This window comes from Microcaecilia unicolor, chromosome 3, assembly GCF_901765095.1.
Source record: "Microcaecilia unicolor chromosome 3, aMicUni1.1, whole genome shotgun sequence".
NCBI lineage: Eukaryota > Metazoa > Chordata > Amphibia > Gymnophiona > Siphonopidae > Microcaecilia > Microcaecilia unicolor.
Window position 1 is genome coordinate 327,938,736 of NC_044033.1, and position 24,807 is coordinate 327,963,542.

The window sequence follows — 24,807 nt, forward strand, 5'->3', positions numbered from 1 at the left end:
ACCCGAACGGGAGGGCTCTGAACTGGAAGTGTCGGCCCAGGACTGCAAAACGCAGAAAGCGTTGATGAGGAGGCCAGATGGGAATATGCAGGTACGCTTCCTTGATGTCCAAGGATGCCAGGTACTCCCCTGCCTTCACTGCCGCTATAACAGAGCGGAGAGTCTCCATGCGAAAGTGCCGCACTTTCAAGGCCCGATTGACCCCTTTGAGGTCGAGGATAGGCCGGACAGAACCTCCTTTCTTTGGTACCACAAAGTAAATGGAGTAACGCCCCTTGCCAAGCTGACTTTCTGGCACCGGAACGACCGCACCCAGGCGGATCAGATTGTCCATAGTCTGCTGCACTGCCACAGCTTTGACCGGAGACTTGCAGGGAGAGAGTACAAACCCGTCTCTTAAGGGTCGGCAGAACTCTAGCTTGTAGCCGTCTCTGATGACTTCCAGCACCCAAGCGTCTGAAGTTATTGTGGTCCACTCGCCCAGAAACGAGGACAGCCGTCCTCCAATCTGCACTGGGGCGTGGACCAATACCCCGTCATTGGGTACGAGACCCTGGGGGAGGACCGGAGGGAGCACCTCCGGGACGGCGGTCTCTGCGAAAGGAATGCTGCTTGGGGGAGAAATTCCTCTTAAAGGAAGAGGGGGCAGAAGCACCCGACCTGCCCGGGCGGTACCGACGGGCTTCCTGAAACCGTCCTCTGGAGGTACCGGGACGAGCACTAGCCCGAGCCCTGACCTCCGGTAACTTCTTGCCCTTAGACGTGCCGAGATCAGTCACGATTTTGTCCAGCTCGACCCCAAAGAGCAGCTTGCCTTTAAAAGGCAATCTAGCCAGGCGGGATTTTGAGGCGTGGTCAGCAGACCAATGTTTCAGCCAAAGCCACCGCCGCGCAGAGACAGTCTGAGCCATGCCTTTAGCTGAGGCTCTCAAGACATCATACAGCAAGTCTGCCAAATAGGCTAAGCCCGACTCCAGGGCTGGCCAATCATTCCTCAAGAAATGATCCGAGGGGGAAGCCCGCTGCACCATAGTCAGGCACGCCCTGGCCACATAGGAGCCGCAAACTGAGGCCTGCAAACTTAAAGCAGCCGCCTCAAAGGACGACCTTAAGGCCGCCTCCAATCTCCTGTCTTGGGCGTCCTTTAGGGCCGTGCCACCTTCCACCGGCAATGCCGTTTTCTTAGTCACCGCAGTGATTAAAGAATCCACGGTAGGCCACAGATAGGCCTCACGTTCACTCACAGCCAAAGGATAGAGGCGGGACATAGCCCTAGCCACTTTAAGGCTCGCTTCTGGGACATCCCATTGAGCCGAAATTAAGGTGTGCATGGCATCATGCACGTGGAAGGTTCTAGGCGGGCGCTTAGTCCCCAGCATAATGGCAGAGCCAACAGGGGCTGAGGGAGAGACGTCCTCCGGAGAGGATATCTTCAAAGTGTCCATGGCCTGTAACAACAGGTTGGGCAAATCCTCCGGGCGAAAAAGCCGCGCTGCAGAGGGGTCATCCGCTCCAGCCGAGCGGGGATCCGTCTCCTCCAAGGAATCCGCAAAGGACCGTTGGGAGACCTCAGACACGCTGCCCTCATCTACATCGGAGGAGACAAATTCCTCCAAGGCCTGGGAATCAACCCGAGGGCGTTTACCTCTGGGAACCTCAACCTCTTTACCAGAGGAGGGAGCGGGGGCAGCGTTGTGCATGAGGAAGGCCCGATGCAGCAGCAAAACAAACTCGGGGGAGAAACCCCCCAGACTGTGCACCTCCGCAGCCTGGGCAACAGCCCTAGGCGCGCTCTCAACCGGCGCTCGCAATAGCGGGGGAGAGACATGCTGCGCATCCAAAATGGCGTCCGGCGCGGGAAGAACGGCTCTTAACTTTAGCCGCTTCGGTGCCGTCGCCCAAATTAAGGGCGTTCATGGCATTAATGTCTCCAACCTCAAGGGCGGCCCAAGAAGAAGCCGTCCGAGCCGCGTGGCCGGCCAAGATGGCGGAGGCGAGGAGCGGGGGATGGGCGTTTATGGCGGGAAAAACCGCCACGCCGGAGGAAGGACCGGGACATGCATCGGTCGCGAAACTGTCACCCACCAAGGGCGAATCCGGCTTGAAGACCCCCGCATCCCCTCTAGAAGCGCTCGAGCGACCCGGGGAGCGACCCTTTGCGCCCTCGCCCTCCGACGCCATGAGCCACGAGGAGAAGAATCGGGGAACCCCCGCCCGCTATAAAAAGGTAAAATTACCTGCTGTCCGCTCCGAGTTGTAACGACCTGGTGTCTCAGTGAGTAGCTGCAATAGACGCTTAAATAAACGTCGAAATAAACGCCTTTAAGGCCGTTCAAAATTTTTTTTTTTTTTTAACGGAGCCAGCGGGAGGGGGGAGAAAAGGAGGGACCTGGCACCACCAGGTTTGCACTTGCTCAAAAGAGCCCTCAACCCCAGGCACTCAACAAAACCTAAAAATTAGGCTTGGAGGCCTAGCCAGAGCTGCTGCTGTGTGTGACCACCACCTGCTGAGATAGAGAACATACTGAGGAGTTTCCGGCAGCACATGACCACATATAGGGAGGCAAAAGTTTGCTCTCTATCTCCACCTGCTGGTAGATGGACACAACCCACCAGTCTATGGATTGATCAGCTTGATGATATGGAATGGCTCAAATTTAATGTATTGGCCTTATCTGTGCCAAAATGTTATTTGTGCTGCTCCTCAACCCCCTCTAACATCTGTGAACATACAAGAGGGATAATAATTGGGTCCTAGCCCCCACAAATGGGTATAAATCATGAATATAGGCTTCCTGACACGATATTTACAATCCTGCTGTCCTCATTCATTAACATCCCTTTTGAGCCACCTTTTGTTATATATAATCATTTGGCAATGCCAACACCTAGGGCAGGTAGATGAGGACTAACATCAGCCACTAGTATACCTGTCAAGACAAGCAGCTTTGCTTTCTTCAAGGCTAAACAGGCATATGTTTTTATAAGTACAAATTCTTAGGTATAAGAAAGAAAAAGGAAATAAATGCTAACTTGTGATAAAATAAAAATATAGGTATCAGGTTGGTTAACAAAGGCAATATGGAAATCATAAACAGGCTCAAGGTAGATTGAATTCCCAGGACATACTAACCATAAACCTTACTGTGACATAAGGTCTTTCTCTCCAATAGTCATGAGGTACCTGTCAAATCTTTTCCATGGCTGCCACCATGGCTCACATAAGTTATGCCATGTCCCTTACAAGGTCAGGCGCACCCAAGCATAAGCACAATAATTTATACTCTAGGGAGACTTCTGTGCAATACAATTAAAAATTGTTCATTCTTTTATTTGTATTTCTTTGTGCAGAAACCCACCATCATAAGGCTTTGACTACTACTCCTCCCCCCCCCCCCCTGTGTTTTCATTTCTGCAATTCCAGCTCTCATAGCTTGAGATGTGTTCAGGGGCCAGCTTTCTCTTTGGTTTAGTCTCTCTTTATTGTATTTACAACAGTAATCCAACCAATTACTTTGATCATTATCAACCATTTAAGAGCCCCAAGTCCATTCCCTCAAAAATAATAGACATTTCTCTCTGGATGTAAATAATAGGGTAAAATAAAGAAAGTTCTCCGAGGACAAGCAGGCTGCTTGTTCTCACGACTGGGTTGACGTCCACGGCAGCCCCCACCAACCGGAACAAAACTTCGCGGGCGGTCCCGCACGCAGGGCACGCCCATCGCGCATGCGCGGCCGTCTTCCTGCCCGTGCGTGACAGTTCCCGCTCAGTTTTTTTCGATTCCGCGCTGGAGAGAGACGTGCTTTCGTCTCTCTGTCAGCCCCGGAAACCGGAGTTTTCCTTCGAGGTTTTTCGTTTTTTCCCTGAAAAAAAAAAAAAAAGAAGTTGTCCCCTTGTTGTCTTTAGCGGGGGCGCCTCGTTGCAGCCTTGTGACCGCTCGGTCGTTTTCTTTTCGGGTGTGCTTTTCACCACCACCATAGACGACTTTGATTTCGCTGACGCAATTTTTCCGTCGATGTCCTCGAAGGTCCCTAGCGGATTCAAGAAGTGTGGGCGGTGCGGCCGGCAGATCTTGCAAACCGATACCCACGCTTGGTGCCTCCAGTGCCTTGGGCCGGAGCATAATACCAAGACGTGCACCTTGTGTCTCGGCTTGCGGAAGCAGACACAGGTGGCGAGGCAAGTTCTACGGGACCGTCTTTTTGGAACTTGCGCCGGCCCCTCGACGTCGACGGCATCGGTGTCGACAGCCGGATCTTCGGTACCAATGTCGACGAAATCGGCACCGACGATGACATCGACCCCAGGAGTACAGGTACCGTTGGCCTGCCGGCGACGGCAGGGGTGAGCGGCCGCGCGGGCAATCGGCCCTGGCTACTCCCTCTACCTAGGGCCATCGGGCCCGAACCCCGTCAGACCCGATTCCTCGAGGCCAGGGGATTCTACCTCCTCTTCATCTCTGCCACCCAACACCGATGACGGGCACCGTAAGAAACCAAAAAAGCACCGGCATCGGTCGCCCACGGCACATAGGACCACCAGCTCCGGCGCCTCCAGAGATGATTCGACGCCAAGGAAGCGGCAGTGCCAAGAGGAGCGTTCCCTCGGTCGAAGAGGTGTCGCTGCATCAGTCCATGGGTGCTTCGGTACCGTCTCCTGGACCCAAGCAGCTTCCGGCACAGACACCCGCACCGGCTCCCCTGCCTTTCCCAGCAGCAGACCTTGACGAGTGCCTCCGAGCCATCCTTCCTGGGATTATGGAAGGGCTGATGCGCCAGGCTTTGCCGGCGCCGCTGTTGATGGAGGCGCCGGTGTGCTCCAGCTCGATGCTGAGGCCGCCGACACTGCTTGTGGCACCGGTGTCGACCGCCACGCAGGTGGAATCCCCGTCGATGGAGGGAGCTTCATCCCCGCCAACGCGGGAGTCCACCGCTCAACGCCATCATCGAGGACGTGGTTCCTCGCAGTCGAGACGGGCCCGGTTTAGGTCAGAGCTGCAAGAGCTCATGTCCGACACCGAGGAAGAGGCCTCGTGGGGGGAGGAGGAGGATCCCAGATATTTCTCCTCAGAGGAGTCTGAGGGCCTTCCCTCCGACCCCACTCCTTCACTGGAGAGGAAGCTCTCACCACCTGAGAGCCTCTCCTTTGCCTCCTTCGTCAGGGACATGTCTATTTGCATTCCCTTCCCGTGGTCTCTATGGATGAGCTGAGGGCTGAGATGCTCGAGGTTCTCGACTATCCATCACCACCTAGAGAGTCTTCCACGGTGCCATTGCACAATGTCCTCAAAGAGACACTGCTTCGGAACTGGCTGAAGCCATTATCTAATCCCACCATCCCCAAGAAAGCGGAGTCCCAATACAGGATCCACTCTGACCCAGAGTTGATGCGGCCCCAATTGCCTCATGACTCGGCAGTCGTGGACTCTGCTCTCAAGAGAGCACGGAGTTCGAGGGATACCGTCTCGGCGTCCCCGGGGTGGGAGTCTCGCACTCTGGACTTGTTTGGGAGGAAGGCCTACCAATCTTCCATGCTCGTGACCCGCATCCAGTCATACCAGCTCTACACGAGCATTCACATGCGGAACAATGTGAAGCAACTGGCGGACCTGGTTGACAAAGCTCCCTCTGGAGCCGTCCAGGCCTTTTCAGGAGGTGGTCAGGCAGCTGAAGGCGTGCAGAAAATTCCTGTCCAGGGGTATCTATGACACCTGTGATGTGGCATCCCGAGCTGCGGCCCAAGGTATAGTGATGCGCAGACTCTCTTGGCTGCGTGCCTCTGACCTGGACAACCGCACCCAGCAAAGACTGGCGGATGTCCCTTGCTGGGGGGGATAACATTTTTGGTGAGAAGGTCGAGCAGTTGGTGGACCAACTGCACCAGCGGGAAACCGCTCTCGACAAGCTCTCCCACCGGGCGCCTTCAGCATCCACCTCAACAGGTGGATGTTTTTCCCGGGCCAGGCAGGCTGCGCCCTATGCCTACAACAAGCGTAGGTACTCCCAGCCGGCCCGAAGGCCTCCTCAGGCACAGGGACAGTCCCAGTGCGCTTGTTCCCGTCAACAGCGTGCGCCTAAGCAGCCCCCGGCGCCTCCACAGCAAAAGCCGGGGATGGGCTTTTGACTGGATCCATGGGAACATAGCCGCCATCAAAGTGTCCGTACCGGACGGCCTGCCGGTCAGGGGGAGGTTGAAAGCTTTTCACCAAAGGTGGCCTCTAATGACCTCCGACCAGTGGCTTCTCCAAATAGTCCGGTGCGGATACACCCTGAATTTGGCCTCCACTTCACCAAATTGCCCGCCGGGAGCCCAATCCTTCAGCTCCCATCACAAGCAGATACTTGCAGAGGAACTCTCCGCCCTTCTCAGCGCCAATGCGGTCGAGCCCATAGCACCCAGGCAGGAATTCTATTCCAGGTACTTCCTTGTGGAAAAGAAAACAGGGGGGATGCGTCCCATCCTAGACTTGAGAGGCCTGAACAAATACCTGGTCAAAGAAAAATTCAGGATGCTTTCCTTGGGCAGCCTTCTACCAATGATTCAGAAAGACGATTGGCTATGTTCCCTGGATTTAAAGGACGCTTATACTCACATCCCGATACTGCCAGCTCACAGACAGTATCTCAGATTCCGTCTGGGGACATGGCACTTTCAGTATTGTGTGCTGCCCTTTGGGCTCGCCTCTGCACCACGGGTGTTCACGAAGTGTCTCGTGGTGGTTGCGGCGTATCTACGCAAGCTGGAAGTGCATGTGTTCCCGTATCTCGATGATTGGCTGGTCAAGAACACCTCAGAGGCAAGGGCGCGCCGGTCCATGCAGTGCACTATTCACCTCCTGGAGCTGCTGGGGTTTGTGATAAACTACCCAAAGTCCCATCTCCAGCCAGTCCAATCTCTGGAATTCATAGGAGCTCTGCTGAATTCACGGACGGCTCAGGCCTTTCTTCCCGAAGCGAGGGCCCACAACCTCCTGTCCCTTGCTTCTCAAGCCAGAGCGTCTCAGCAGGTCACAGCTCGGCAGATGTTGAGACTCCTGGGTCATATGGCCTTCACTGTTCATGTGACTCCCATGGCTCGTCTTCACATGAGATCTGCTCAATGGACCCTAGCTTCCCGGTGGTGCCAAGCCACCAGGAATCTAGAAGATGTCATCCGCCTGTCCCCCAGTTGTCGCAATTCGCTGCACTGGTGGACACTTCGGACGTCCATTCCAAATTCCGCAGCCCACGAAGGTGCTGATGACGGATGCATCTCGCCTGGGATGGAGAGCTCATGTCGATGGGCTTCACACCCAAGGACTGTGGTCCCTCCAGGAACAAGATCTTCAGATCAACCTCCTGGAGCTCCGAGCGGTCTGGAACGCACTGAAGGCCTTCAGAGATCGGCTGTCCTATCAAATTATCCAAATTCAGACAGACAATCAGGTTGCAATGTATTACATCAACAAGCAGGGGGGCACTGGATCTCGCCCCCTGTGTCAGGAAGCCGTCGGGATGTGGCATTGGGCCTGCCAGTTCGGCATGCTTCTCCAAGCCACATACCTGGCAGGCGTAAACAACAGTCTGGCCGACAGACTGAGCAGAGTCATGCAACCGCACGAGTGGTCGCTCCATTCCAGAGTGGTACGCAAGATCTTCTGAGAGTGGGGCACTCCCTTGGTGGACCTTTTCGCCTCTCAGACCAACCACAAGCTGCCTCTGTTCTGTTCCAGACTACAGGCACACGGCAGACTAGCGTCGGATGCCTTTCTCCTCCATTGGGGGACCGGCCTCCTGTATGCTTATCCTCCCATACCTTTGGTGGGGAAGACCTTACTGAAGCTCAAGCAAGACCACGGCACCATGATTCTGATAGCGCCTTTTTGGCCCCGTCAGATCTGGTTCCCTCTACTTCTGGAGTTGTCCTCCGAAGAACCGTGGAGATTGGAGTGTTTTCCGACCCTCATTTTGCAGAATGATGGAGCGCTTCTGCACCCCAACCTTCAGTCTCTGGCTCTCACGGCCTGGATGTTGAGGGCGTAGATTTTGCTTTGTTGGGTTTGTCTGAGGGTGCCTCCCGGGTCTTACTTGCCTCTATAGAAGGGATTCCAGTAAGAAGAGTTACTTTTTCAAGTGGAGGTTTGTCATCTGGTGTGAGAGCAAGGCCCTAGAACCTCATTCTTGCCCTGCACAGAACCTGCTTGAATACCTTCTGCACTTATCAGAGTCTGGTCTCAAGACCAACTCAGTAAGGAATCATCTTAGTGCGATTAGTGCTTACCATCATCGTGTAGAGGGTAAAGCTATCTCTGGAGAGCCTTTAGTCGTTCGATTTATGAGAGGCTTGCTTTTGGCAAGGCCCCCTGTCAAGCCTCCTGCAGTGTCATGGGATCTCAATGTCATCCTCACCCAGCTGATGAAACCTCCGTTTGAGCCACTGAATTCCTGTCATCTGAAGTACTTGACCTGGAAGGTCATTTTCTTGGTGGCAGTTACTTCAGCTCGCAGAGTCAGTAAGCTGCAGGCCCTGGTAGCTCATGCTCCGTATACCAAATTTCATCATAACAGAGTAGTACTCCGCACTCACCCTAAGTTCCTGCCAAAGGTGGTGTCGGAGTTCCATCTTAACCAGTCAATTGTCTTGCCAACATTCTTTCCCAGACCACATACCCACCCTGCTGAACGTCAGTTGCACACATTGGACTGCAAGCAAGCGTTGGCCTTCTATCTGGAGCGGACACAGCCACAGACAGTCCGCCCAATTGTTTCTTTCGACCCCAATAGGAAAGGGGTCGCTGTCGGGAAACGCACCATCTCCAATTGGCTAGCAGATTGCATTTCCTTCACTTACGCCCAGGCTGGGCTGGCTCTTGAGGGTCATGTCACGGCTCAGTGTCAAAGCCATGGCAGCGTCAGTGGCCCACTTGAAGTCAGCCACTATTGAAGAAATTTGCAAGGCTGCGACGTGGTCATCTGTCCACACATTCACATCACATTACTGCCTCCAGTAGGATACCCGACGCGACAGTCGGTTCGGGCAGTCGGTGCTGCAGAATCTGATTGGGGTTTGAATCCAACTCCACCCTCCAGGACCAGATTTGTTCTGTTCAGGCTGCACTCTCAGTTAGTTGTTCTTCGTAGGTCCATTTCTGTTATGCCCTTGCGAGGTTCAATTGACCTGGGTTCTTGTTTTGAGTGAGCCTGAGAGCTACGAATACCCCAGTCGTGAGAACAAGCAGCCTGCTTGTCCTCGGAGAAAGCGAATGATACATACCTGTAGCAGGTGTTCTCCGAGGACAGCAGCCTGATTGTTCTCACCTACCCTCCCTCCTCCCCTTTAGAGTTGCGTTTTTACTCATTCTTTGGCTTGTCATTCAACTGAGCGGGAACGGTCGCGCACAGGCGGGAAGACGGCCGCGCATGCGCGGTGGGCATGCCCTGCGTGCGGGACCGCCCGCAAAGTTTTGTTCCGGTTGGTGGGGGCTGCCGTGGACATCAACCCAGTCGTGAGAACAATCAGCCTGCTGTCCTCGGAGAACACCTGCTACAGGTATGTATCATTCGCTAGGCCTATATAAGCAGCTGAGTTGTTACAGTTAATAAACACCACAAGCTCCATTGTGGGGATGTTAACTTGTTTCCAAAAATTGAGCCAAAAACATTTTTCCTGCAGTGAAAAGGTATGTAGCAAGTTTGAGTAGTTGATTTTGCATACACATGCTAGGGTCCACCGTAGCAGACATCACTCCAGATCTAGGTGTCATTGTAGACAATGCACTGAAATCAGGGCAGTGTGTGGTGGCAGAAGCTGCCGCCACCAAAAAAGCAAACAGGATGCTACGAATTATTAGGAAAAGGAAGCAAAATAAGACTAAGAATATGATAATGCCACTGTCGCTCCATGGTGTGCTTGACTACAGTATTCAATTCTGGTCACTTATCTAAAAAAAAAAAAAAAAAGATATAGTGGAATTACAAAAGGTTCAGAGAAGAGTGATAAAGAGGCTGGAACTCCTCTTAAATGAGGAAAGGCTGAAGAGGTTTAAGGCTCTTCAGCTTGCAAAAAGAGAGAGCTGAGGGGCAATATGACAAAGCTCTGTAAAATCCTGAGTGGTATAGAAGTGAATTTTTCACTTTCAAAAAGTACAAAGACCAGCTGACAATGAAATTACATGGAAATATTTTTCACTCAAAGCATTAAGCTCTGGAACTCTTTACTGGAGGATGTGGTAACAGGGGTTAGGGTATCAGATTTAAAAAAAAAAAAAAAAAAGGTTTGGAAAAGTCCATAGTCTGTTAAGATGGACATCAGGGAAGCCACTACTTGCCCCAGGATTGGTAGCATGGAATGTTGCTATTAATTGGGTTTTTGCCAGGAACTTGTCATCTGAATTGGCCACTGTTTGAAACAGGATACTGGGCTAGGTAGACCATTGGTCTAACGCAAGTATGGATATTCTTACATTCATTTGAGGCTTTGAAATGCACAAGGCAATAATCAGTTGTATAGGGGTAAGATATCTTAGTGAGCTGTTACAGCAAGGCCACCATATGTGTAAAGAAAAAAAAAAAAAGCCCTCAACCTCTACATTGTCTCCAGCAAAAGAGTTGATCCTGCATAATACACTTTATACAGTTGAAGCAGAGTGCACTATCATCAATTTTATATCAATTTCAGGCCCCCGCTTTCTCTGCCTCTTCACACCTCCCAGTTTTCTCATGCTTTACCCTGTTTAACAGTTCTCTACCCTGTATGGTCTAGAAACTCCCTGCCTTCCTTAGTTCTTGTTCTCCTAACTCGTAACTGATTTTCTTCTTAAACTCTTACAGGTCAACATTCGAGGTGGAGCTATAGCCCTTGGCCATCCTCTTGGCATGTCTGGTTGCCGTATTCTGGTTACTCTTCTGTCTGGACTGGAGCAAACTGGTGGAAAGCGTGGCGTGGTTTCCCTCTGTATAGGAGGTGGAATGGGAATAGCAATGTGCATTGAAAGAACTTGAAGTGATGCAAGCAACACTGCCAATACACCATGATGCTTTCAGAGCTCCATGTACTCTGTTTCCAACATTAAAGCATTTTATTAAAAGTTAAGATATTGTTCTCTATTCTACTGGGTAAAGTCATCCTTGCAAATGACTGAAGAAAAAAAATGCTAGATGGGCTAGAGAACTATAGTTAAAAATCACAGGAGACTTGAGATAAGCTGGATTCATGTTAGGGTTGTTTGTTTTCTTTAAAAAAAAAAAACCTAGCCAAAGGAGAAATTAGACCTTACCTGCTAATTTGCTTTCCTTTAATCCCTCCTGACCGACCCAGTCTCCACCTGCTGGTAGGCGAGCACAACCCATCAGTCCAATCCTGGGCCAGTCTGGAGGGATGCTAAGGAAAATGATTTTGACCAATTTCTGCACTCATCCAGGTTCTCTGATTTACTCCTTCATTCAGTAGCCTAGTAGCTACTCTGAACTCAGCCTCAGCTGCTCCTTACCCAAGCTAAACACAATTTTAAGACCCTGTATTTTTGCTGTCCTGCTCATGGTCTACTTACCACCTTTGGTAAAAAAAAAAAAAACTTGGATGAATCAATAATAACCTTGAGTACTTCTGAAGTGTTTTACAACTTCTGTACACTGGGACAAACATTTATATCACAAAACCCACAGTTTAAAAGTACTTAAGAAAATAGGCTATGGTAATATCTTCTTTGAATTGTGAAATTGATCACAAATACAGTATATTTTATTGGAAGTATGTCATTACAAACTAGGTGCAATGACAAGTGCTAGAAACAATAAACCAAAAAATACAGTAACACTTGGTGATAAATAAGAATAAAAAAGTGAATGCATTAAGCCAGTTTTACATTGATCCAGAATGAACTGCATCTTGGTAACTCTTTCCTTTTTCATCTTTGCTCTCTGGGTACAATTTAATCAGATCATCAATTCGAAGAATAGTAATTGCAGCCTCTGTTGCAAACTTCAGACTCTTGGTTTTAACCAGGGTGGGTTCAAAGACGCCAGCTTGCTTACTATCTCTTGGTTTTCCATTGACTAAATCCAGACCAATCCTGCCAATTAAATTTGGTAAATATTAATGTTCCCCTCATGTTCTATACAAGCTTATATAACAAAGTTATAAACTGTTTTTTAAATAAAGTACACTGGTTACCATATTTTACACATATTGAAAATCTGCTTAAAACTTCTCTAAAATATTCTTTTTGTATTTCATAGTCATCACTGAATCAAGTTAGGCCATGCTATATATTGAAAGAAGAAAAGCATTGCTGTTTAGAGGTCTTATATACTAGTTATAACAAGGCCTCAGGGTGCAATCTGTAAGCAGCTTATTTGCCCGTGACCCAAGTTCGAATCTTGCACTGGGATTTCTGTCAAGTAGCTGGCCTGTGGCCATTCATCTACCTTTCAAATGGTAAATGAATACCTGTTCTTAACCAGGGAGTAAAGATGACTGGGGGAGGCAATGGTAAAGTACCCTGCTAATAACAGTCTGCCAAGAAACCAACATGCAAGTGGCAGCCCCCATAAGTCATTTGTGACATGGTATTTTTTGCATACAGGGAACCACCTTTCCATAACATAAGACAGACTTTAATCCTTCCTGATGTTAACTAGCATCAAGGTAGAAGTGAGCTTAAACACTGCTGGGTTGTATAGTTTCATCCCAATTCTATGGGTGTTATCCTAATAGAGTAATTTCTGTATCAGGTGTCACCCAAAATGGGACAACAAGAAATACTAGAGAAAAAAAAAAACATGGATCTTATTTAGAAAGTGTTTTTAGTTTTCTTGTACTACATAAACTAAGCAAAAGTGACCAAATTCTAATGCCTTTCAAAGTGAAGAGCAACCAAATGCTAAAGGATCCAACAAGGTAAAAATCTCTTCAAACCACCTGAAAACCATTCCATGGGACTCTTTGCTGTTAATGCAAAAGGCAAATACACTGGACTTCACCCAAACTACTTACAACTTAACTTTGCAATATTACAGCCTAGATCAGGGTCACAGGTCATCAGGTTTTCAAGGAGATCCCCAATGAAAATGTGTAAAATAGTAGCTATGCAAATCTACCCTCACTGTGTGCAACTCTTGTGCATATTCATTACTAATACTTCTAATGGGATATCTGATCAAAATTTATAATGACTAATACAAATAAATCATTGAACATCATCTAATAGAATATTCTTTTTATTAACAAGTACAAAACCTATACACCCGTAAAACATTATTGAACCACAAACTGATTGAAGGATCATCTGCTGAGTTGTAGACCTAATGTTCTGAACTTATTGTAATGTGAACTTCAAAATATCAGGTCCGTATGACTCAAATCATTCTTTGTCACACAATCCTCATTCCACAAGGGCCATCAGTAAGAACCAACACTGGTAAGTATATTTTGCTTCAACCAAAAATTTTTATCACATGGTTTTATCCTACTACAGTCCCAATTGGGAAGTTTCTTCTGCTCAATAAGGTAAAATATGGAAAGAGTAAACAATTGCTGGTGGATCATTCAGCCCCTCTCAGTCTCTACAGTATATCATGCTCCGCCTGCAATGACAATCTTGGGAGACTAAAACATATAGAATACAATGCAGTTTATCAACAAATAAGCTTTAACATAATACAGTGGGGGAAATAAGTATTTGATCCCTTGCTGATTTTGTAAGTTTGCCCACTGACAAAGACATGAGCAGCCCATAATTGAAGGGTAGGTTATTGGTAACAGTGAGAGATAGCACATCACAAATTAAATCCGGAAAATCACATTATGGAAAGTATATGAATTTATTTGCATTCTGCAGAGGGAAATAAGTATTTGATCCCTCTGGCAAACAAGACCTAATACTTGGTGGCAAAACCCTTGTTGGCAAGCACAGCGGTCAGACGTCTTCTGTAGTTGATGATGAGGTTTGCACACATGTCAGGAGGAATTTTGGTCCACTCCTCTTTGCAGATCATCTCTAAATCATTAAGAGTTCTGGGCTGTCGCTTGGCAACTCGCAGCTTCAGCTCCCTCCATAAGTTTTCAATGGGATTAAGGTCTGGTGACTGGCTAGGCCACTCCATGACCCTAATGTGCTTCTTCCTGAGCCACTCCTTTGTTGCCTTGGCTGTATGTTTTGGGTCATTGTCGTGCTGGAAGACCCAGCCACGACCCATTTTTAAGGCCCTGGCGGAGGGAAGGAGGTTGTCACTCAGAATTGTACGGTACATGGCCCCATCCATTCTCCCATTGATGCGGTGAAGTAGTCCTGTGCCCTTAGCAGAGAAACACCCCCAAAACATAACATTTCCACCTCCATGCTTGACAGTGGGGACGGTGTTCTTTGGGTCATAGGCAGCATTTCTCTTCCTCCAAACACGGCGAGTTGAGTTCATGCCAAAGAGCTCAATTTTTGTCTCATCTGACCACAGCACCTTCTCCCAATCACTCTCGGCATCATCCAGGTGTTCACTGGCAAACTTCAGACGGGCCGTCACATGTGCCTTCCGGAGCAGGGGGACCTTGCGGGCACTGCAGGATTGCAATCCGTTATGTCATAATGTGTTACCAATGGTTTTCGTGGTGACAGTGGTCCCAGCTGCCTTGAGATCATTGACAAGTTCCCCCCTTGTAGTTGTAGGCTGATTTCTAACCTTCCTCGTGATCAAGGATACCCCACGAGGTGAGATTTTGCGTGGAGCCCCAGATCTTTGTCGATTGACAGTCATTTTGTACTTCTTCCATTTTCTTACTATGGCACCAACAGTTGTCTCCTTCTCGCCCAGCGTCTTACTGATGGTTTTGTAGCCCATTCCAGCCTTGTGCAGGTGTATGATCTTGTCCCTGACATCCTTAGACAGCTCCTTGCTCTTGGCCATTTTGTAGAGGTTAGAGTCTGACTGATTCACTGAGTCTGTGGACAGGTGTCTTTCATACAGGTGACCATTGCCGACAGCTGTCTGTCATGCAGGTAACGAGTTGATTTGGAGCATCTACCTGGTCTGTAGGGGCCAGATCTCTTACTGGTTGGTGGGGGATCAAATACTTATTTCCCTCTGCAGAATGCAAATAAATTCATATACTTTCCACAATGTGATTTTCCGGATTTAATTTGTGATGTGCTATCTCTCACTGTTACCAATAACCTACCCTTCAATTATGGGCTGCTCATGTCTTTGTCAGTGGGCAAACTTACAAAATCAGCAAGGGATCAAATACTTATTTCCCCCACTGTATATAAAACCAGTACATACCTCACAATACTTTCAAAAATTTTCTGACAATTACCAAATTGGATATTCTAACCATTATGGAACCTAACACATAGGCTCCCTTAGTGGCATCTGACCAACCAGATGAAACAACGCAATATTATAAAGCACACAGTTGTAACCATTCAATTTCTCTATTATTGGTTCTATTGTTTTCTGAATTAAAAATCATTCTTTGTTCCTTCTGAATCAGTATAGCTGAAACATCACCCCTTGTGTTAACGGGACCTGTTGTAAAACTACAAAGCGTAGGTCACCAACTATGTTGAGCCTCCCGCTGGTGGTTCCACAAGGGGGATGTCTTCCTGACTTAATCAGATTACTAAGATGTTGTGCTATTCTGTGCTTCACAGGATTTTCCTTTTGCCCCAAATACCATTTGTTATAGGGACAACAAATCCCATATACCACTTGTTTAGAAGACCAGTGTCTTGTAACAGCTTGTATTATTTTCCAGTATTAGGATTAATAATTGTATTGATAATAATTGTATACCTACAATATACACAATGTCTTTAAATAGAATGACCCTGAAAACCATTGTCTATTAAACTTGTTTTCAACTTTCAATAATTCCCCAATATTTTGTCCTCTGGTATTTGCAAATCTTGTCTTTGAATCAATGCCTGCGTGTAAAGACAATTAATTAGATTATACAAAAGGGTTTGTTTTTCCAAGGATGAACAGAAGCCAGAAATAACGTAGAAATAAGAAAAATAAAAGTGGCATTTATCAACTCTTTGAGTGATTCATTGGGAGATGAGGGAGTATAAAATCCCAAGATAATTCTTTAGAACAGGCAATTCCAGCAGGCGCTGTTTAGCCCCCCCATCTGATCCAACACAAAGTATAAATCTCAGGGGCAGTAGCAGGCACCTGACCCCGCAAGACAGGTCAGGAGGAATTAAACACCATCTAACATTTCATCTAACATCTATCAGTGGCCCAGAAGTCAACATTAAGTCTAGGGATGTCATGTGTTCCCGCCAGACCCTACAATGCTTTTTTTTTTTTTAAACTATATCTAGTATTCAAAATGTATTTATTTATTTTTAGAAAACTAAGGTTACAACTCCACTTTGGGTCCCAATCCAAATTGCAGGAGACTAATCAAGATCCCACTTTTTCAGATTTACATCCATTACCTTCTACCTGGGTCCCTCCTGGTCCTATTGATTCCACTATTGACATTTCAACATTTGGTAATCAGAGATATTGAGAGAGTTCAATGTCAATTTTGTATGCAATATCAATCTATCTAGAGTTCAGAAAGAAATGAATTACACCAAGATCAATTGTGATATGAGCTGATAAGGAAGGAGGGAGTAGTGGTTCAGGATCCCAATAAATATTCAGAAGCAGCATATAGGCAATTACAGGATGGGCAGTATTACCAACATTTGTCAGCAAATCCAAATAATCAGTATGCGGAAATTATTTTTCAGATTCTGCAGGGTATAACACTACTTCAAGAGAATATCAATACATGTACAGAAAATATCCAGTCACACCTGTGATATATTTTGTGCCCAAAATTCACAAGTCTCTACATGATCCTCCCTGGAGACCTACTGTTTCGGGCCAAGGTTTGTTGATGGAACCAATCTCTCAATATTTAGATTATTACACCTCCAACCCCTCGTTATGCAAGCTACATCTTGTGTGGGATTCATCTCATTTATTACACATAATAGATCAAATACAGATCCCCTCTGATGTCAATGCTTTATATACGAATGTACCACAAAGAGCAGCGTTTTCATTAATAAATGCTGAATTGAGTCAATTATACATAAAGCGATAAAACTGATTAAGGGCCCCTTTTACAAAGTGGCAGTAAGCCCAAACCAGGCTTACCGCTCACTAAAACGTAAGTACCACTGGACTACCATAGTAGCCCAGCGATAGTTTCCACCCCCACTGCGCCATCATATCTGGTACTACAAAAATATATATTTATTTTTGTAGCACCGTGTACACCTAGCGGTAATCAGGTAGTGCCACATGCTGCCCAGTTACCGCCACATCAATGGGTGGTGGTAAGGGCTCCCTCCCCGAACTGGCCGTGCTGCATGTGTTTCACTTGCCGCATCGTCATTTCCTCGAAAAAGACCTACCTTTTACCTGTTGCGGTTAAAGGGGGCATCTGCACAAACCAAAAACATGCACCGATGCCAGTGCAGGCCCCCTTTGTCATAGCTTGGTAACAGGGACACTGATCAGTTAACAATGTATTATTAGCAAGAATTATTTCATGTTTCAACAAGAATTTTATTTACAAATTAAGGCGGTAGCCATGGGGGCCACGGTTGACTGCCTAAACATGATGCAGTTTGACCATCACTTTGTTTATTGCTCTTCATATACATCTCATGTTTTGTTATGGAAGCGTTTCATAGATATCTTCATTTGTGAGGGGGAGACAGATTCTTTAGAAGTTTTTCTGCAATATCTAAATCATTGTGATCCTAATATGACATTCACTTGGAATATCCATGCAATGTCTAAAAAAGTTTTTAGATATTCAAATTATGTATAATCAAGGAACTGACAGGAACATGATCCTCCACTATAGAACTTTTCATCCTCATTGATTAAGGAACAGTATACCAGACAGTATACCAAGCAGTTTTTGAGAGTTAAGCACTTGTGCTCAGATCAACAAATATATATATATTTTTTAAACGTGCCAGTCAAATGCAGATGTGGTTTGTGAGCCAAAGGTATCGTAAGAACGTTAATACACAGAGCCTTTAAGCGTGCTTATAATACTCAGACAATGGTTGGCCAGTCCCATGAGTAGTCAAGTGGAGGGATCGTATTATCTGTGTTTTGCCTTATTTTTCACAGGTGTATCAAATTCAACAAATTTGTAAGCACTGGAATGTCTCGTCTTTACATGCAGACTTTGATTCAAAGCCAAGATTTTTGTATACCAGAGGACAAAATATTGGGGAACTATTGAAACTGAAAACAAGTTAATAGACAATGTTTCTCAGGGTTATTCCATTTGTGGGTATTGTGTATAGTAACTATGCCATTGTTATCAATACAATTATTAATCTTAATACTGGAAAAGAATACAAGCTATTAGAAGACACTGATTGTTCTTCTAAACAAGTGGTATATGGGATTCGTTGTCACTGTAATAAATGGTATTTGGGGCAAACGAAAAAGCCTGTGAAGCACAGAACAGCACAACATGTTAGTAATCTAAGGTTAAATCGGGAAAAAGCCCCTGTCGTGGAACACTGGTGGAAGGATCAACAGAGTTGATGACCTATGCTTTGTAGTTTTACAACAGGTCCAATTAGGGTGATGCTTCAGCTATCCAGATTCAGAAGAAACGAAGAATGAGTTTTAAATCAGAAAAGGATAGTTTTAACAGGAAAACTGAATGGTTACAACTGTGAGCGTTATATATTGCGTCATATCTGCTGGTTGGTCAGACACCACTAGGTTCACTGGTGGTTAGAATATCCAATTTGGTAACTGAAAAATTTTGAAAGTATCATGAGGATTAGTTAGTATGTTATAGCTTTTAGTCTCTTGAGGATGCCATTGCATGTGAAATATTGTGTAGAGATTAAAAGGTGCTGAATGATTTGCCAGTGATTTGTATTGTGGATTTTCTGCATGTTTTAACTTCTTATTGAGCTGAAGAAATCTCCCAATTGGGACCACAGTAGATAAAATCATGTGATATTTTTGCTTAAAACACTCAACGATAAGGAATTTTTTTTTTTTAACGAAAAAAGGGCAGCAGACTAGGCCACGAAACAGTTTTCCGAGGCTGACACGGAGAGGGACGAAACTGCATCTCTCTCCAGCGCGGAAAAATAGAAAACTGAGTTTGGAACATTAGGTCTACAACTCAGCAAATGATCCTTCAATCAATTTGTGGTTCAATAATGTTTTAAGGTGTATAGGTTTTGTATGTTAATAAGATTCATGAGTAACTTGTATTAGATGATATACAATGATTTATTTATATTAGTCATTACACATATTCATAAGGTATATCCTGGAAACCTGACCTGTTTGCAGCACTCAAGAACTAATCTCCTGTACTCCTGTTCTAGGTTCTCATAGAAATCAAATATATCACAAATCTAAACATTTCTAAACTATGCAAAATTGGTTCCTGTACATTAAATAAAGAGCATAACTTAGTAAGATACACAGTAAAACAAACCCAGTTCAATACGTTTGTTTTCTTTGCTACCACTAACAAAAACAGCAGGAAATATTTACTTTAAGACAATTTTTGTACAATACATAGCACATAAGTTTTATACTTGCCATTTCAGATTTTTGCGCTCTGGATTAACCTGGGCTTCATTATGGAAAGCTCTCAGCTTGGCAACAAGGTCTGTAGAATCTTGAGCAGCATTTACTGCTAGCGTTTTGGGTATTATTAACAGAGACCTGGCAAATTCTGCAATAGCCAGTTGTTCACGTGATCCCTGAAAAGAAAAAGAAAGTAGAATTTAAATTATTTTATTGTATGAAAAGTGTCAATGACAAGTGAAATTTTGAAGCATGCATATCCTCTAAGTAGGGGCACAGGAAATTCTCAAGAGGCAGCACTGATTAGCCAATAGATTGCAATAGCCACATGAACAAGAACCTGAAAAAAAAAAAAGTCTGAAGATTTTAGTTTATGGCACTTTATGCTAAGGGCCTGCACCAAGGTCTTTATCATGGGTGAATCAGATCCTAAATATGTTAGTATTCTGTTCTTGTAAGAAAGAAATGCCAGTAGCAACATGAATGGCAGGCCAACTCCATGAGGCACCAAGTCTTCAATGATAAGCTGCTATTTTAAAACACAGCAGCTATTCATGCAAACAAATGTTCAATTTGAGAGGAACTTAAGGCAATTGGGGTGGGGGGTGCGGGAGTTGTTTCATAAAACAAAACTGGGATCATGTGTTATCCAGCTCTTTGCTGTATGATGTTTTCGCTTATTATTCTGTTTGATGGCTGTCTTGAAATCAATTGATGCTTTTGTTTAGTTTAAATTTGCTGTTTAGTTACTGGATGTTGGATTTGTTTGATCATGAATAAAAAAATTGTTAAACCATAAAACACAGCAGCTAATATAAAAGTTTCCAATCATCTTGCAGCCATCCATTTCTTTACTAATTAAAATAACTATTATACTTTGAAAATAAGTGACCTATCTACATCTAAAACATGTCTCTGTAAAACATCTGATTAGTTCTTTACTAGATTTTGATTCTTGATCTGAATATTGAATGCTAACGTGCTATTCTATTACAATGCTAGCCACAAACTGGTCTGTTTCAGGAAGTTAAAGCCAGACTAAAATAACCAAAACCCTGAATAGTCCTAAAAATTAGACATAAGTAATTAATCCTTTGAGTTGCATATCTTCTGATCACTTTTTTGTTCTTTAGTTTTTTTCTTCTTTAAATAATTGTTCAGCTGCTAAAACACACTGACATGCATGTCAGGGGTGTAGCCAGACAACAGATTTTGGGTGGGCCTAGACAAGAAGTGGGTGGGCACTAAGTGTTCTGACCCCCCCCCCCCCCCCAACCACCACAAAAAAACAATGATCTCAGCTGGTGGAAAAATGCTTTCTTTCCACCTTGGCAATCTGCAGCAGGCATGCACTGAAAACTGAGCATGCGCAGGTACTGGTATCGTGGAGAATAGCGTTTTCGTTACCATCAGGGGGAAATTTTCACTTGGCAGAGCTTGGGATCCCCACCAGCTACCGCTAAATGTGTTCTTCTGTTGGGTGGGCCTGATGCATGTGTTTGAGGACGAGCCATCCTGTTTACTTACTCGACATGCATTCATTTGAGAACATATCCCATGTCATTTTGTGTTTTGTGCACAAAAAAAATCAAACTCAAATTTCTGATTTTTCTCATCATTAAAGCATGTAAAGTGTGCATGCTTCTGAAATAGAGCATACACTACCCCAAAACAAAACAAAAAAAACAACAACCTTACTTATATGTAAAAACCCTTATATGGAAAATGAAATGGGAAACCACACGACATGAAAACTTTTGAGATACACACCTGTATTACATTTGTATTTGGTAGAGATGAGCAATCAAAAATGTCTGACTAGGAAGCATTTATCATTTTCACTGACAATTTAGTAAGCATCACAAGGGTCAATGGAATCTTACCATGCTAGTGGCATAATTTTCTAGATAGATAGATAGTGCTGCTTCTACAGCACCTCCTCCTGGAACCAAGGACTTTGACTCCTGTACTCTTTTCACAACACAAAGAGCATCATGAATGGAGCGTTCCATTTCATCACACATGAAATCATTGGCACCACGCAAAATGATGGACGAACAGGTTCGAGCCTTGGTACTGGTTAAAAAACAAACAAAAAAACACTATTTAGAGGAGAGTTTACACTTAACCTGAAACACCTGAATGTCTCCATTATGAGAGATTGTGTTCCCTGAAGTCTTCTTCATGAGGGAAAAAAAAAAAAAGCTAAGTTGCTTACCTGTAACAAATGTTTTCTGTGGACAGCAAGATTAATCTGGCAGAGAAGTGGGTGGAGTCATTGCACTGCACTATGAACAAGCAGGATATAAATCAAGCAAACAAATGGACAATACCAAAGCTCAGGGCCATACCACCATAGAGACTGTGATCATCATAGGAAGCAATCCAATGAGTCACACAATATAGGTTAATGACCAAAAGCAGTTTACTATTTTTAGCTGTGAAGTGAAGGTAGGAAGCAAGGACCTGTTTGGCTGATCTGTGTTTTTATTTTTTGAGTTTTTTTTAATATCCAATTTCCAAATGAATCACAAGCAGTCCATTTATTAATACGGGTCAAAAGTAGAAGTAAAGATAAAGAAAATACTAAACACGGAGGCATAGCCCAATGGTTAGTGCTCTGGGTTCAATTCCACTGCAGCTCTTTGTGACTCTGGCCAAGTCAATTAACCCTCCACTGCCCTAGGTATAATGTTCAAAAATAAGTATCTGTATATAATATGTAAACTGCTTTGATTGTAAAGACAGGAAGCAGTATATTGTCCCATCCCCTTTAAACATCCAAAAGACCCCATTAGACCCCAAATATTAAAGGGGATAAAGAACAGAATTCCAGGGAAACACACACACAAAAAAAAGGCCAATAGGTACGATCACAGCAGTTAAGTCATAACTGCCTCCTGATTAATCATTATCCTTACTGTACTCAAAAATCCACATCATCTGACTCAAAAATCAAGTCTGGAGGTTCCAAAAGTAGATATGCATAATCATGTCAATAGCTTGCTGAAAGACCACTGAAACCACAAACAGCCTTAGCATAAGTTTCCAATTCAGACGGCTCCAAATATACTATCAAATTGGAGTCAATATATCAATAGGAGAACCAACTTCCCTAAGACTAGATATAAACTCACCAGAACTCCTTAACACTAGTCTCAAATCTTGCATCTTCCCCTTAATCTAATTTAAAACAACCTTAAGCTCAGCTGCACAAATAAGTGAGGAATCCAAACGTACCAGCATTTCAACATTAAAACCGGTGGCTTCACAAGAGAACTGTGAGGGAGTTGTATAGCAGCAGGTTCCCTATGAACACTTCTTCACTGGTGTTGAAGTTGAGCCACCTTAGGGCAGGTGGCACTAACCTGTTGAGCCAGAGAGGCAGGGCTGAGGCAGGGAAGTGGTTGAATGCCCTGGGGCAAAACAGATGAGACCCTGAGGGAAGAGGTCTCCAGGATGGAGGTCCTGAATGAAGGAATGCCCCCAGGGTGTTTGCTGAGCTGCAGTACCTGTAGAGGAGTCCGAGGGAAGCTAGGAGTGGCCCTAGTTCAGAGGTTTGCACCCAGTGTTAATAGATGCACAGAGATAGTCCCTCTATGTTAAATTGTACAGCGCTGCGTAACCCTAGTAGCGCTTTAGAAATGTTAAGTAGTAGTAGATTGCATGAGAAGAAATAGAAGACAGCATTGGCAAAAAGCTTGCCTTTATTTGGGAAGACCCTGGTCCTGGGTGTCCAAGGTGGAACCTGGCCTGGATGTGTGAGTAATTTGAACTATGCTGAAGAAACCTGGCCAACTGCTAAGAGATGTGGAAATGATGATCAATGTGGTTGCTGTCCAGGTTTGAAAAGTCTGATATACTTTGAATGCTTGTTCAATAATAAAGCTTTTCTTTTGACTTAAGACTACACCCTACCTGTGTCTCTGATAGCTCCATGTCTATCTGTTTATGTCAGTCACACTGCCACGAGGACAAAAAGGCAACCTTTGCACTAGGCAGGCAAGTGACCAGGCGATCCTCATATCCACCAGCCACACAGTTATCTACATGCCTAATAATCGAATCACCAACTACAAAAGACGTCCTAACCCTTCCCTCCTGGGCAAAAGCTCCTGGAGACACGTCCTCTGTGAGAGAGGATATTGCATCCCCTGGTGGGCTGGTCCTGGTTACAGGAGTACTTCTAGCTGTATAAGGGTGATGCTCTCCTTTTAGAAGACCTCTCTCCTCCAAGGCAGTACAGGGGCTGCCAGACTGGAGGTGGGACTTCTCTACAACCTCCCTGTAGGAAGGGCCTCCTTTATGTATCCCTCTGTCTCCCTCCGCTCCTCCAAGTTTGTTACTCTAGCCTCAAGAGAACAGACTCGTTCTCCGAGAGCTAGGAGCTCTTTGCATCAAGCACACACATATAACCTCTCACCAACTGGGAAATAATCATACATGTGACAACACTCAATACAAAAGACTGGAGAGCACCTCTCTTGCTGCTGAACTGCTGTCTGCATCTTAGTATTATAGAGTTGTTTAATTAAAACAAGGTACTAGGGATATCAGATTAATATAAAGAGCCTTAAGATTATATGGTATAATTCTGTAATTTATTTAGTGATTGCTTCTCAAATTAAATGTAATTAAAACTCTAATGAAAACTCTCCTCTTGTTGTCCTAACTAGAATAATTGACTATAAAAGAAGAGTTCAGCTAGGAGTGGGTGGAAATGAGAGTTGAACTAGGCCCTGCTGTGCCTTCTAGAGTTAATGATGTGGCAGAGAATTCAAGTTTTAAAACTATGGGGAAAAGGGTAAGAGACCAGCAATAAAGTTGTTTTTTTTCCAAATTCGGTGTTTTATCAATATCCTACAATTACTATTTTAAACCCAATCTGTTACCAAGCACAGAGCAAAATAATGTCACTTACCCAGAGAAATGTCCTCTTCTATCAGAACTTCTCAGAAAGAAAGTGGAGTGGGATTTTTCCTCTCTATAAAGGTGACAGTGCTTTTCCTACTGGTGATTATCACCAATACTCTTGTCATTAATGCACATCCCATAATCAGATAAACTGAGGGTTTAGGAGGTATATTCCACCACAAGCTAACTTTTAAATTTCACATAAAGTACTAAGTTCCTCCTTTTCTGCCTTTCACCGTATTCTTTCAGTCAAATCTTAACAACATTTTGCTTGTATTCGCCTCTTACTACTTTTCTTTAGTTATATCTTATCTAGATTACTGCAACTCTT

General features: G+C 45.0%; 2 protein-coding genes across 2 annotated transcripts in view; one reads left to right on the forward strand and one right to left on the reverse strand.

The window, feature by feature from the left end:
* The window catches only part of ACAT2 (acetyl-CoA acetyltransferase 2), an 89,717-nt gene extending 78,630 nt beyond the window's left edge, over positions 1-11,087 (forward strand). The window contains 1 exon segment of the mRNA XM_030198393.1: positions 10,812-11,087. Within this exon segment, the coding sequence (XP_030054253.1) occupies positions 10,812-10,982 (171 nt within the window). The 3' untranslated portion in view covers positions 10,983-11,087.
* A 593-nt stretch (positions 11,088-11,680) lies between these two features.
* The window catches only part of TCP1 (t-complex 1), a 114,083-nt gene continuing 100,956 nt past the window's right edge, over positions 11,681-24,807 (reverse strand). Inside the window, 3 exon segments of the mRNA XM_030198394.1 lie at positions 11,681-12,052; positions 19,575-19,738; positions 21,446-21,638. Coding sequence (XP_030054254.1) covers positions 11,842-12,052; positions 19,575-19,738; positions 21,446-21,638 — 568 coding nt within the window. The 3' untranslated portion in view covers positions 11,681-11,841.